This window comes from Cetorhinus maximus, chromosome 29 (assembly GCF_964194155.1).
Source record: "Cetorhinus maximus chromosome 29, sCetMax3.hap1.1, whole genome shotgun sequence".
Taxonomy (NCBI): Eukaryota; Metazoa; Chordata; class Chondrichthyes; order Lamniformes; family Cetorhinidae; genus Cetorhinus; species Cetorhinus maximus.
The window spans coordinates 8391919-8404976 of NC_135907.1; the positions used below are offsets into that span (position 1 = coordinate 8391919).

Here is a 13058-nt window from a genome sequence, read left to right on the forward strand (position 1 = left end):
TAGTAGAATTAGAGTAGGCAATAGTAAGTCATTAGGTGGGGTCAGAGTAAAGGAAAAGTAAAAAGAAAGCCTAAATCAGGGTTAATGTGCATGTATGTCAATGCACAGAGTGTGGTTAATAAGATTGGTGAACTACAGGCACAGGTTGACAAATGGAACTATGATATTATTGCTATAAGAAAGGCCTGGCTCGAAGAAGGGCAGAAATATTCCTGAGTACAAGGTGTTTAGTAAAGACAGGAAAAGAAGAAAAGTTAGGGGCAGGTGGAGAAAGTGGTAGTATTGACTAAAGATGGCATTACATTACTGGAGAGGGAGGATGTTCCGGGGGGGTCAAGAATGGAATCTCTCTGGCTAGAGGCAAGGAAAGTTAAAGGTGCAATAACATTGATCAGTGTAGTGTATGGAAGGGATGTAGAGAAACAAATTTGCAAAGAAATTACAGAGCGGTTCAAGAATTATAGAGTAATTATAATGGGGGACTTCAATTAACCAAATATAGACTGGGATAGGAATAGTGCAAAGGGACAAGAGGGGTGAGAATTCCTGGAATGTGTTCAATACAATTTTCTGCAGCATAGTCTTGAACAACAGGTCAGGCACTGTTGGACCTGGTTCTGGGGAATGAGTTGGCCCAAGTGGATCAAATATCAGTGGGACAGCATTTAGGGGACCGTCACCATTGTATCAACATGGAGAAGGACAAGGAGCAATCCAGAGCAGGGATAGTCAACTGAGGGAAATCCAACTTCAATGGGATGAGAATGCATCTGAGTCGAGTGAGTTGGAATGAAATGTTGTCGGAAAAGACAGTGGCTGAACAATGGACCACCTTCAAAGAAAAAGTATTGCAGGCAATGGCAACGTATATTCCCTTGAAGGGGAAAGGTAGGACAAATAAAACCAGAGTGGATGATGAGAGAGATAGAGGTGAAGATGAAAAGGAAGAAGTGTGCATATGACAGATATCAGGTAGAAAATACAATGGAGAATCAGGCTGAATATAGAGGGGAAGTGAAAAAACTAACAAGAAAAGCAAGGAGGGAGCATGAAAAGAGACTGACAGCGAATATAAAAGGGAATCCAAAGGTCTTCTATAAGCATGTAAATAATAAAAGGGTGGTAAAAGAAAGAGTTGGGCCAATTAGGGATAGAAAGGCGACTTCTGCACGTGGAGGCTGGAGAAATAACAGAGGTATTAAACGAGTACTTTGCATCTGCCTTTACAAAGGAAGATGCTGCTACCCAGACCAAGGTGAGAGGGGAGGCAAATGGCACACTAGAGGAATTTACAATCGAGAAGGAGGTGGTGTTAGAAAGGCTAACTTTACTTAATTTAGATAAGATACGAGGACTGGATGAGATGCATCCAAGGGTACTGAGGGAAGAGAGTGTGGAAATTACAGAGGCACCAGTCTTCCTTAGACAAGGGTGGTGCCAGAGGACTGAAGAATTGCAACATCACACCCTTGTTCAAAAAGGGGTGCAAGGATAAAGATGGCAACTACAGACCAGTCAGTTTGACTTCAGCGGTGGGGAAACTTCTGGAAACTATAGTTCGGGACAAAACCAATAGTCACTTAGACAAGTGCAGGATAATTAAGGAAAGCCAGCATGGATTCATTAAGAGAAAATCAAGTTTAATTAACTTGCTGGAGCTTTTTTGAGGAGCCAACAGAGAAGGTTGATAAGGGCAACGCTGTTGATGTGGTGTAAATGGATTTTCAAAAGGCATTTGATACAGCGCCACACAACAGACTTGTGAGCAAAATTCTAGCTCATGGAATAAAAGGGAAAGTAGGCATTTAGATATTGGCTGAGTGACAGGAAACAGTAGTGATAAATGGTTGTCTTTCAGATTGGATGTAGGTTTGTAGTGGGGCTCCTTAGGGGTCAGTTTTGGGACCCTTGCTCTTCTTGATATATATATATTAATGACCTAGACTGTTGTGTTCAGGGTATGATTTGCAGATGATACGAAGATTGGAAATGGTGTCAACTGTGATGAAGATAGTCTTGAACTTTAAAAGGCCATAAGACATGTTGGTGGAATGGGCAGACAAGTGGCAGATGAAGTATAATGCAGAGAAGTGAGAGGCGATGCATTTCAGCATGAAGGATATGGTGAGACAGTATAAAATAAAGGGAGCAACTCTAAAGGAGGTGCAGGAACAGAGGGGCCTTGGTGTATATGTACATAAGTCACTGAAGATGGCAGAGCATGTTGAGAGAGCAGTTAATAAAGCATATAGTATCTTAGGCTTTATTAATAGGAGCGCTGAGTACAAGAGTAAGGAGGTTATGTTGAACTTGTATAAGACACTAGTTAGGCCTCATCTGGAGTACTGCATCCAGTTCTGGGCACCATGCCTGAGAAAGGATGTAAAGGCATTAAAGAGAGTACAGGGGAGATTCACAAGAATGATTCCAGGGATAAAGAACTGTAGCTATGCCGATAGATTGGAGAGGGTGGAACTGTTTTCCTTGGAGAAAAGGCGGCCGAGAGGAGACTTGATAGAGGCATTCAAGATCCTGAGGGGTATGGACAGTGGAAGTGGTGAGAAACTGTTCTCACTCAAGAGAGCATCAAAAACTAGAGGGCACCGATTCAAAATAATTTGCAAGAGGAGTAGAAGTGATGTGAGGAAAAATTTTTTCACCCAGAGGGTCACTGGTGACCGGAATGAACTTCCTGAAAGGTTGGTGGAGGCAGGTTCGATCGAGGTATTCAAAAGGAAATTAGATTGCTATCTGAAAAGAATGAACGTGCATGGTTATAGGGATAAGGCACGGGAGTAGAACTAAGTAGAATGTTCTTTTAGAGAGCCAGTGCAGACTCCTGTTCAGGTAGACGCCAAAGGTCCCATCTCACTATTCAAAGAAGTGTAGGCGAGTTCGCCTTGGTGTCCTTGCCAAGTTACCCTTCAGCCAAAATCACTGAAGAAAATATTATCTGGTCATTACCTTGTTACATTTGTGGTATATTGCTCTCTAGAGATTTGATGCCTCATTTCTTGCATTACAACCATGACTGCATGTCAGAGGTACTTCGGTGGCTGCACAGCACTTTGGGACATCATGCATTTGTGAAAGGTGCTATATAAATGCAAGTCCATTTGGTCCAGGCCTCTGGATGGCTAGACCAGTGGCATAACCGCAACACTACTGTAATGCATGCTGGGATAGTCATCCTCTGGTACCTCATTAAATTGGGCATGCTTCATGTGTGAACCTTGACCATAACAGTCATTCTAGCCAACACAGGCCAATGTCCACCAACGTCCACTTTCTAGTGATCAAAGTTTGGCTGCTTCTCCCGTTCCCATTAGTTAAGTCAGCTCTGCCAATCTGCATGCCTCAGCAACATTGCAAAGCAAAACACTGCAGATGCTGGAAATCCGAAATAAAAACAGAAAATGCTGGAAAAATTAAGCAAAATTCTGCTTTCAGACCGTGCTGACCTTTATTCTGCCGTTAACACTTACCACTCCTTTTGTCTCGTGTTTCATGCCATCTTTGTCATGTAATTTCTCCTGCCCCTCTCACCTCTCTCCTTTGTTCCACCTGCCTCGCCCCCCACCTTTTCTAAAGCATAAAACCCACATTTCTGCCTCTCTCCAGCTCAGAGGAGGAGTCATGTTGGGCTCGAAACGTTAACTCTGTTTCCCCCCTCTCTCAGGTGCTGCCAGACCTGCTGAGCTTCTCCAGCATTTTCTGTTCTGACGGCCTCAGCTACACGCTGCCTGCAAGCAGGAAGAACCAGCAGGGGCTGAGCGAAAGGGGCAACGTTCTCAAGACCAGGTTCGCCATTTCCACCAACTCCATGAAATCCCACTCGAGGGTCTGAAACTCACCATCTGCTACTCTCCGCACGTCAGAGATGTATTCAGTGAAGTAATAGGGTACACCCGGGGACCGGTGCGAGGAAACACCGTGGCCAGGAAAATCCAACACCATGTAATAAAACTCTGGAAGAGGAAAGATCAGTCACTACACGTCGTCTCTGCAGGAGAATAATTTTCCTCCATCAAATGAAGTTCACTTTCTCAGACTGGGCCTAGCGATGGTCAAATCCTGGGTCACTGGGTTGCAGCTGGCAGTTGACAAAGGGGCCTCAGCTCATTTCCATGGCTGTGTAACTGCAATAGATTCACAAGGGCCGATACTTATTTTTATAGGGTGTGGGCATCGTTGGCAAGGCCAGCATTTATTGCTCATCCCTTAATTAACCCTTGAGCCGAGTGGCTTGCTAGGCCATTTTAGAGGGCAATTAAGAGGCAACCACATTGCTGTGGGTCTGGGGTCAAACGTACCCAGATTGAGGCAAGGTCGGCCGGTTTCCTTCCCTAAAGGACATTAGTAAACCAGATGGGGTTTTTTTTTTTAAACGACAATCAATGATAGTTTCATGGTCACTATTACTGAGGCTGGCTCTAACTCCAGGTTTTATCAACTGAATTTAAATTCCACCAGCTGCCGTGGCCGGATTTGAACATGTGTCCCAGAGCATTGGGTCTGGGCCCCTGGATTTCCGGCCCAATGACACTGCCACTATGCCACCATCTCCCACTGCCAGTGAACGAAGCGGCTCCACCGGGCAGGAAAGGTTGAACAGGCTGGAGCTCTTTACTCTAGAAAAGAGGGGCTTAGTGGGAGATCTGATGAGGTCTTTAAGATTATGAATTGGATTCACAGGGCAGACGTAGAGAAAATGTTTCTACTTGTGTTGGTAACCAAAACTAGGGGCCATATATTTAAGTTAGTCACTAATAAATCTAATATTCAATTCAGGTATGCTTTACCCAGAGTGTTGAGAATGTGGAGCTCACTACCACAAGGAATAGTTGAGGCATAGACAAAATTAAGGGGAAGCCAGTTAAACATAGGAGGGAGAAAGGAATAGAAGGTTACGCTTGGTAGGTTGAGATGAAGAGGGGTGGAGGAGATGCATATGGAGCATAAACACAGGCATGTTCTACATAATTCAAGAGTACAAATGCAACAAAGTTACGCTAAACCTTTATAAATCACTGGTTAGGCCTCTGTATACAGAATATTGTGTATGTCCAGTTCTGGGCATACACTCTATGGGAAGAATGGCAAGGTCTCAGAGAGGGGACAGAGGCTTACTAGAATGACATCTAGGATGAGGGAGTTCAGTTATGCGGAAAGGCTAGAGAAACTGGGATTGTTCTCCTTGGAGAAGGGAAGATTAAAGGGAGATTTAATAGACGTGTTCAAAATTATGAAGGTTGTTGCTAAAGTAAATTAGAGGAGACTGTACCCGCTGTTGGGAGGACCTGGATTGGCAAACTGCAGAGAGGAGAAGAGGAGAATTATTCTTATGCAGCAAGCTTAACAGAAATTGCATCATGAACTGAGTGGGAAATTTAGAATTTGGAGAGAGTAGGAATTTTGTACAGAGGGAGAAGGAGGTGCTTCTCTGAGTCTTTAGCACTTGTAGTGGTTTGTGTAAGCTTGAGGCAGTGAACAGAGCAGCTGAACATCAGCAGCAGAGTCTCTAGGAAGAAGCCGGGGCATAGTGGGATACACCAGACAAAGGAGGAAAGCTCAAAAGTGACATCATTCTCAGCAGTGTGTACAGCAGCATGGCAAAATTACAGACAAATCTTTACTTTATTATTGCTGAAAAGAGAGATATGTCGCCAAAACGTTTGACAGGACAAACACAAGAACGCCAAATTTCACACGATCACAACAATTTATACGACGAGAGAAAAGGGTGCTGATTGGTTGGAAAATCAACTCTGATTGGCCGAGGCGTTAACATAAAGAAAACAACGGGGAACTATAAGTTCCCCAAGCTACTGGGTAATTCAAACAAAGTGCAAGGCTTGGACATATTCATTTTGCTTGCAGAGAACGGGTCCCTGCATATGAATGTATTTCACTTCTAGAAAGTGTAAATGAGCCACATTACAAGCGCAACTGATTATCTTGAGTTGATTGTTAGTGTAGCTACTAGCGCACTCGGGATTGTTCAATAGGTGCTGCCAAATTGCGGAATCACATCTGACACTAGACTCTGTTTTGGGTTTTGCAAGCGTGTGCTGAGTCGGTTTTTTTCTCTACCTATTATGAACTGGAGGAACATGTGGCAGGTAATGTGTATGAATTTCAATACTGGTGCAATGCCAGACACATGGGCTGTATGTCCCAGTGATTGGTTGATTGAATCAAACAATATGTTCCTCCAGCTGTTCATGGCAGAGTGCAGACCATTCTCAACCAGCCTGCGCTTGCAAAACCCATTCATTTAGACAACAGCTGTTGGCAACAATTTTGTTATTCCCATCTACACCTCCTCTCGATCCATCCCATTTCTTTACTTGCTCCAAATTCATCTCCTTTCGCATTGCCCCATCATCCCTTTCATCATTTAATCTCGCTTACCTTCCACCCAGCCACAGGCCTTCCCTTTTGTTCCTGCCTCCCCTAGGCCCTTTCCCTGCCTCCCCTAGGCCCTTTCCCTGCCTCCCCCAGTCCCTTTCCCTGCCTCCCCCAGTCCCTTTCCCTGCCTCCCCCAGTCCCTTTCCCTGCCTCCCCCAGTCCCTTTCCCTGCCTCCCCTAGTCCCTTTCCCTGCCTCCCCTAGTCCCTTTCCCTGCCTCCGTGCTTGCTTAAAACCTGCTACGTCTCTAAATTTTCCCAGTTCCTGCTTCTAGCATTTTCTGTATTTATTTCAGATTTCCAGCATCTGCAGTATTTTGCCTCTGTATGTAAAATGCAGCATTTTAGCAAGTGGGAATTGGTATCTTAATGTGTCACAGCACTGTGAGCCCCAGTGCTTTGTCTTGGATTTCCATCGCTGAAGCTACGCATCTTGTCCAACCGATGTTTACTGGGGATCGGGGAGGCGGGGGGGGGGAGGTCGCTGAGCCAAATTCAGGAATTTCCCAACACTACGAACGCGCTCCGGCATGGAATTTACACTCCTAGGCTGAGGCTGCTCTGCATTGTCGGAGGTGCAGTCTTCCCTATGCAATGTTAAACCGAGCTCCTGTCAGCCCTTTCAGGCAGATGCAAAAGGTCCCATGGCACCATTTCAAAGAAGAGCAGGGCGATCATTTCCTGGGGACAATATTTATCCTTCAGCCAACGTCACTAAGAAACAAATGATCTGGTCATTATCACACTGTTGCTCATGGGAGCTTGCTGTGCGCAACTTGGCTGCTGCGTTTCCTACCCACATCACAACAGTGACTAAACTTCAAAAGTACTTCATTGGCTGCGATGGGGAGTCCTGAGATTGTGAAAGGCGCTACAGAAATGCAAATCTTTCTTTTTTTGTACCGTAGATTGCAGCATTTTCTCGGTTCCATAAAATATGTTTTAAAATGGTGACCACCCACACTCACGGTTCACTTTTATATTCACCATACAAGTCAACCCCCATGATTGGAGGGATTTTATGAGGCTTCAAAGGTCAACTTATACACCAACATCCACTGTAAGTTGCGGCAAGTGATTTGAGGCATCACCTGCCACTGTGGTAAAATCTCTCACCATCAGTGATGTGGCCCATCAGGGAGGTGAAATGAAATAAACCTATAAAACATAATAAAGTTCGATTCACTAAAACAAAAGTTCTGGGTCAACCATTCCTGTAACTCATGACAGCCGCTCATAAGAGTTAAGAGAAAAGAACTGCAGAACCAAGTTCTGATTCTCAAGGACACTGAATACTTAAAAAAAAAAGGATTTGCTTTTTTATGGCATCTTTCATGACCACAGGACATCCCAAAGGGTTTTGTAGCCAATGAAATATTTTTGAAGAGCAGTCACTGCTGTAATGTAGGAAACGCAGCAGTCAATCTGTGCACAGCAAGATCCCGCAAACAGCAATGTGATAATGACCAGATAATCTGCTTTTTGTTGATTCAAGGACAAATATTAGCCAGGGAACTGAGGGATAACTTTAATAAAAGCAAAATACTGCGGATGCTGGAAATCTGAAACAAAAATAATAATAATAGCTATTTTTATTTTTGTGAGAGGGGTAACTGTCTTGCTCTTCTTTGAAATAGCATCAGGGGATCTTTTACATCTACTTGAGGGGGCAAACGGGGCCTCAGTTTAATGTCCCTTCCGAAAGTCAACCACGCTGACTGTGCAGCACTCCCTCAGTACTGCACTGGAGTGTCAGTTGTTGATTCTTTTGAGTTTTTCAGCTCTAGTCCTAGTGAAGCATGGTCTTCCTTCAGGCCTCCTTAACAAGAAGCGTCCCCCATCAATTCAATACCTCCCTGCACACACACACACACACAGGGGACCATTCACCGCTCCGCCGCCCCCTCTCCCCCACCCACCTCCCTCTCCCCCACTTCCTCCCCGCCTCCCTCTCCCCACCCTTCCCTCTCCCCACCCACCCTCTCCCCCTCCCCCCCTCCCCTCCCTCCCTCCCCCTCCCTCCCCTCCTCCCCCCCCTCCTCCCCCCCTCCCCCTCCCTCCCTCCCCTCCTCCCCCCCTCCCCCTCCCTCCCTCCCTCCCCCTCCCTCCCTCCCCTCCTCCCCCCCCTCCCCCTCCCTCCCTCCCCTCCTCCCCCCCCTCCCCCTCCCTCCCTCCCCCCCCTCCCCCTCCCTCCCTCCCCCCCTCCTCCCCCCCTCCCCCTCCCTCCCCTCCTCCCCCCCTCCCCCTCCCTCCCTCCCCTCCTCCCCCCCTCCCCCTCCCTCCCTCCCCCCCTCCTCCCCCCCTCCCCCTCCCTCCCCTCCTCCCCCCCTCCCCCTCCCTCCCTCCCCTCCTCCCCCCCTCCCCCTCCCTCCCTCCCCTCCCTCCCCCCCCTCCCCTCCTCCCCCTCCCCCCCCTCCCCTCCTCCCCCCCCTCCCCTCCTCCCCCCCTCCCCCCCTCCCCCTCCCTCCCCTCCTCCCCCCTCCCTCCCCTCCTCCCCCCTCCCTCCCCTCCTCCCCCCCCTCCCCTCCTCCCCTCCCCACCGAGCCTGTTCTTCCATTCAATTAGATATTTGATCTGCACTTTGATTCCATTTACCTGCCTTTGCTCCATAGCTCTTGATACCCTAATTCAACTAAATCTATCCATCTCAGTCTTGAAAGCTCCAAATGATCCACAGTTCTTTTAGGGAGGGGGTGGGGGGGTGAGGAAGAGAATTCCAGATTTCTACTATCCTTTGTGTGAAGATATTCTTCCTGACATCACCTTTGAATGGTTTGGCTCTAATTTCGCAGGTTATGTCCCCTTGTTCTGGACTGCCCAAGAGGAAATAGTTTCTCTTTATTTACTCTATTGAATTATGTTAATAAACACCTGTCAGATCACCTCTAAACCTTCTATACTCTAGGGAATACAAGCCTAGTCTGTGCAACCTGTCCACATAATTTAACCCTTTGAGCTCCAGCATCAATCTGGTAAATATGTGATGTGTCCACTCCAAGGCCAAGATGTCCTTCCTGAGCTGGAGGACCCAAAACTGAGAACAATTACTCCAAATGGAGTTTAACTTAAGGTGCGTATAACAACTTGTATTTTTATTGAGCCTTTAGTGTAGTAAAATGTCCCGAGGCACTTCATAGGAGCATTTTTGAACAACATTTGACACTGAGCCACACAAGACAGATGAGCAAAAGCTTGGCCAAAGAGGCGCGTTTTAAGGAGCATCTTTAAACGAAGAAAGAGAGGTGGAGAGGTTTGGGCAGGGAATTCCAGAGCTTAGGACCCAGGCAGCTGAAGGCACGGATCACCTAAAATCGATGATAGGCAAGAGGCCAGAATCGGAGGAGTGCAGATATCTTGAGGAGTTGTAGGATTGGAGGAGGTTACAGACATAGGGAGGGCGAGGGCGTGGAGGGAGGGCGAAAATTTCCAAACTGAGCCGCTGCTTAAGCAGGAGCCAAATGGAGCTCAGTGAGCACAGGGGAACATGATTTGGTGCGAGTTAGGATACGGGTAGAGCTTTGGATGAGCTCACGTTTACAGGGGGAGGTGCAAGACAGGGGCTGGGGGTGGGTAAGCCAGCCAGGAGATCATTGGAATAGTCAAGTCTAGGGGCAACAAAGGCAAATGCGAGGGTTTCAGAAGCAGATGAGCTGAGGCAGGGTCTTCCAATCCAACTCCCTAGAAATAAAAGTCAATGTTCATTAGCCTTTTTGGTTATCTTAAAAAAAAGATGATGCTTCCTGTCACGAAATCCATGATTATAATGTAGCCCAATACTCACCTTCTGGTAGCAATGGGATGAGTCGGTCAAAGGAGTTTGCATTATCTGCCCAGCCATGCAAGCAAAATACTGGCCGCCCACTGGGATGTCCCCAAGCCTTGGCCGCAATGTGGCCCCACGGGACTGTGAAACTCAGCTCTTGGCAGAGACCTGTGTAGAAAGAACAAGTGGGAGAGGACTGTGAGGTTTTCCTGTGAGCATCAGTAGAGCAAAGGGGAGATGGCGGCGCAGTGGCAAGGTCACTGGACTAGTAATCCAGAGGCTAATGGTACAGGAACAGAGGTTCAAATCCCACCAGTGCAGCAAATGTGATTAATTCATTATTTAATAAACCTAGAATTGAAATCTGGTCTCAGTAATGGTGACCACAAAACTTTCAATCGGTCGTAAAAACCCATCTGAATCACTAATGGCCTTTCAGGAAAGAAATCTGCAGGCCTTACCCAGTCTGGCCTCCTTGTAACTACCACAGCAACGTGGTTGACTAGCAACCGTTCGGTCCAAGGGCAATTAGGGATAGGCAATAAATGCTGGCTTTGTCAGCAATGCTCACATCCCATGAAAGAATTAAAAAAATACTGTCCAAATAAGTGAACATTTTTACATTAATGTGGCACTGCCACAGCACAGAGTGCCAGAAGAAAGCCTGATCTTTCCTCCAGCCCCCACACCAAAGATTCTAATCTTAGCCAGGCACAGGAAGAAGGTGCCAAGGAGAACACCACCATGGGGGGATTGGGATAGCCATGAAACCATTAGCAGCTGATTATAGGGACAGACACAGGCAGATGGACAAGTTACTGGTGCTCTCAATGATCGCGAGAGGAAAGCTGAAGGAATAGGAGAGTACCGAAAACTGTCTGTGTGCTCCCCTTTCCGTTGTAACAAGTTAACACATCATGTCACAATTCTCTATCACACTCGCTCAGAGATAAATCTATAACAGGCTTATATGCAAATTCCATCATTTTTTTTTTATTAAACAGCAACGCATCGCAATTCAACAGAAACAAAAGTGAAAGTCAAAATTTACTGGTGAAAGTCATTTACAGTGTAATAAAAATATCCTAACATAAACCATGAAAAATTAACTAATTTTATGTTAAAAATCCTTATTCCCATTCAACCTTCTTCCTTTCCCCACAACGAATTTCCATCTTTGTACCCAATCTCCCTCTCAATGGTAATAACCCTAATTGAAATTGGAGGAACAGACCACTTTCAAGTTTCACCCACAGGTTGGTGTCCCCATCAACTCTTACCTTTTACGGCTGCTGTGGAAATCCATTTTGAAAAGAAAGACATCTGTTCCGCTGGCTGCAGGAAAGGATTCAGATAAAATCCTGTTTAAAGGGAAGAACAACACTGCAAATTATCGGTGAGCCCAAGGGCTAAAGCACATTTCTTAATCTAGCTCCACCTCAAATATCAGTGTCTATCAACAGAAGGTGGCCATTTGGCCCATCGTGCCTGCGGCCCAGTACAGCCTCCGAGTAAAGGGAGGACCTTTTAGAACTGAGATGAGGAGAAACTTCTTTAGCCAGAGAGTGGTGAATCTAGGGAATTCATTGCCACAGAAGGCTGTGGAGGCCAGGTCATTGAGTGTATTTAAGACCGAGATAGATAGGTTCTTGATTGGTAAGGGGATCAAAGGTTACGGGGAGAAGGTGGGAAAATGGGGTTGAGAAACTTATCAGCCATGATTGAATGGCGGAGCAGACTCGATGGGCCGAATGGCCTAATTTCTGCTCCTATGTCTTACTTCCCTGCGTTAAATTTCATCTGCCATATGTCGTTTTACCAGTCTGTTTTCCCGAAATCTGTTATTACTTCAAAATCCTTGTTTACCATGTTTCCAAGTTTTGGTGCCATTTGCAAAGTTTGAAATCATGACATTTGTTCTGGTGATTGAAAAGAGCAATGGTCCTCATACCGAAATCAGGGGAAGGCTTCCTATAAGTCCGAGGAGCAACTGTTCATCGTAACTTGTCACTTTGCATTCCTTCAGCTAACTTTGTACCAAAACTCTCCCCCACTGGTCAGGATTCATCTACACCCACACCCCCCCCTCTGCAAACAGGTGAGGGCTCACCTACACCCACCCCACCACCTGCAAGAACAGGTGAGGGCTCACCTACACCCACCCCCCACCTCCCCCTCACTCACCACCTCACCCCCTCACCTCCCCCCTCACCCCCCCCTCACCTCCTCACCTCCCCCCTCACCTACCCCCTCACCCCCCCACCCCTCACCTCTCACCCCCCCCACCACCCCCCCCTCACCTCCCCCACCACCCCCCCCCTCACCTCTCACCCCCCCACCACCCCCCCCTCACCTCTCACCCCCCCCACCACCCCCCCCCTCACCTCTCACCCCCCCCTCACCTCTCACCCCACCCACCAACCCCCACCCCCCCACCCCCACCCCCCACCCCCACCCACCCCCCCACCTCACCCCCCACCCCCCCACCCCTCCCCCCCACCCCTCCCCTCCCCCCCACCCCCCCACCCCCCCCCCTCCCCCCCACCCCACCCCCCCACCCCCCCACCCCACCCCCCTCCCCCCCACCCCCCCCCTCCCCCCCACCCCCCCCCTCCCCCCCACCCCCCCCCTCCCCCTCACCCCCCCCACCCCTCCCTCTCCCCCCCCCACCCCACCCCCCCCACCTCACCCCTCACCAACCTCTAATGTGACCATAAATCACGGATACTCTCAGGTAAAACAAATCCAACAATAATAAGTAAATAACAACAATAAATGCGAGTTTTACCGAAACAGCCACGACCGTTGCTCCGCTTTCCTCCCCGGGCCTGAACCGCCAAGGCTCGACGCATGCGCAGTCCGCAGCCGGGTGCATGGGTGGTCCCC

The 13058-nt window shown here is 47.8% G+C and overlaps 1 protein-coding gene across 1 annotated transcript in view; it reads right to left on the reverse strand.

Annotated features, from left to right (window-relative positions):
* Window positions 1–11544, reverse strand: part of serhl (serine hydrolase like) — a 46488-nt gene extending 34944 nt beyond the window's left edge. The window contains exons 1-3 of the mRNA XM_078532085.1: window positions 11453–11544; window positions 10191–10340; window positions 3855–3968 (exon numbers count right to left, since the gene is read on the reverse strand). Of these exons, the coding sequence (XP_078388211.1) occupies window positions 3855–3968; window positions 10191–10340; window positions 11453–11495 (307 nt within the window). The 5' untranslated portion in view covers window positions 11496–11544. The remainder of the gene's footprint in view (window positions 1–3854; window positions 3969–10190; window positions 10341–11452) is intronic.
* Window positions 11545–13058: the final 1514 nt, after the last annotated feature.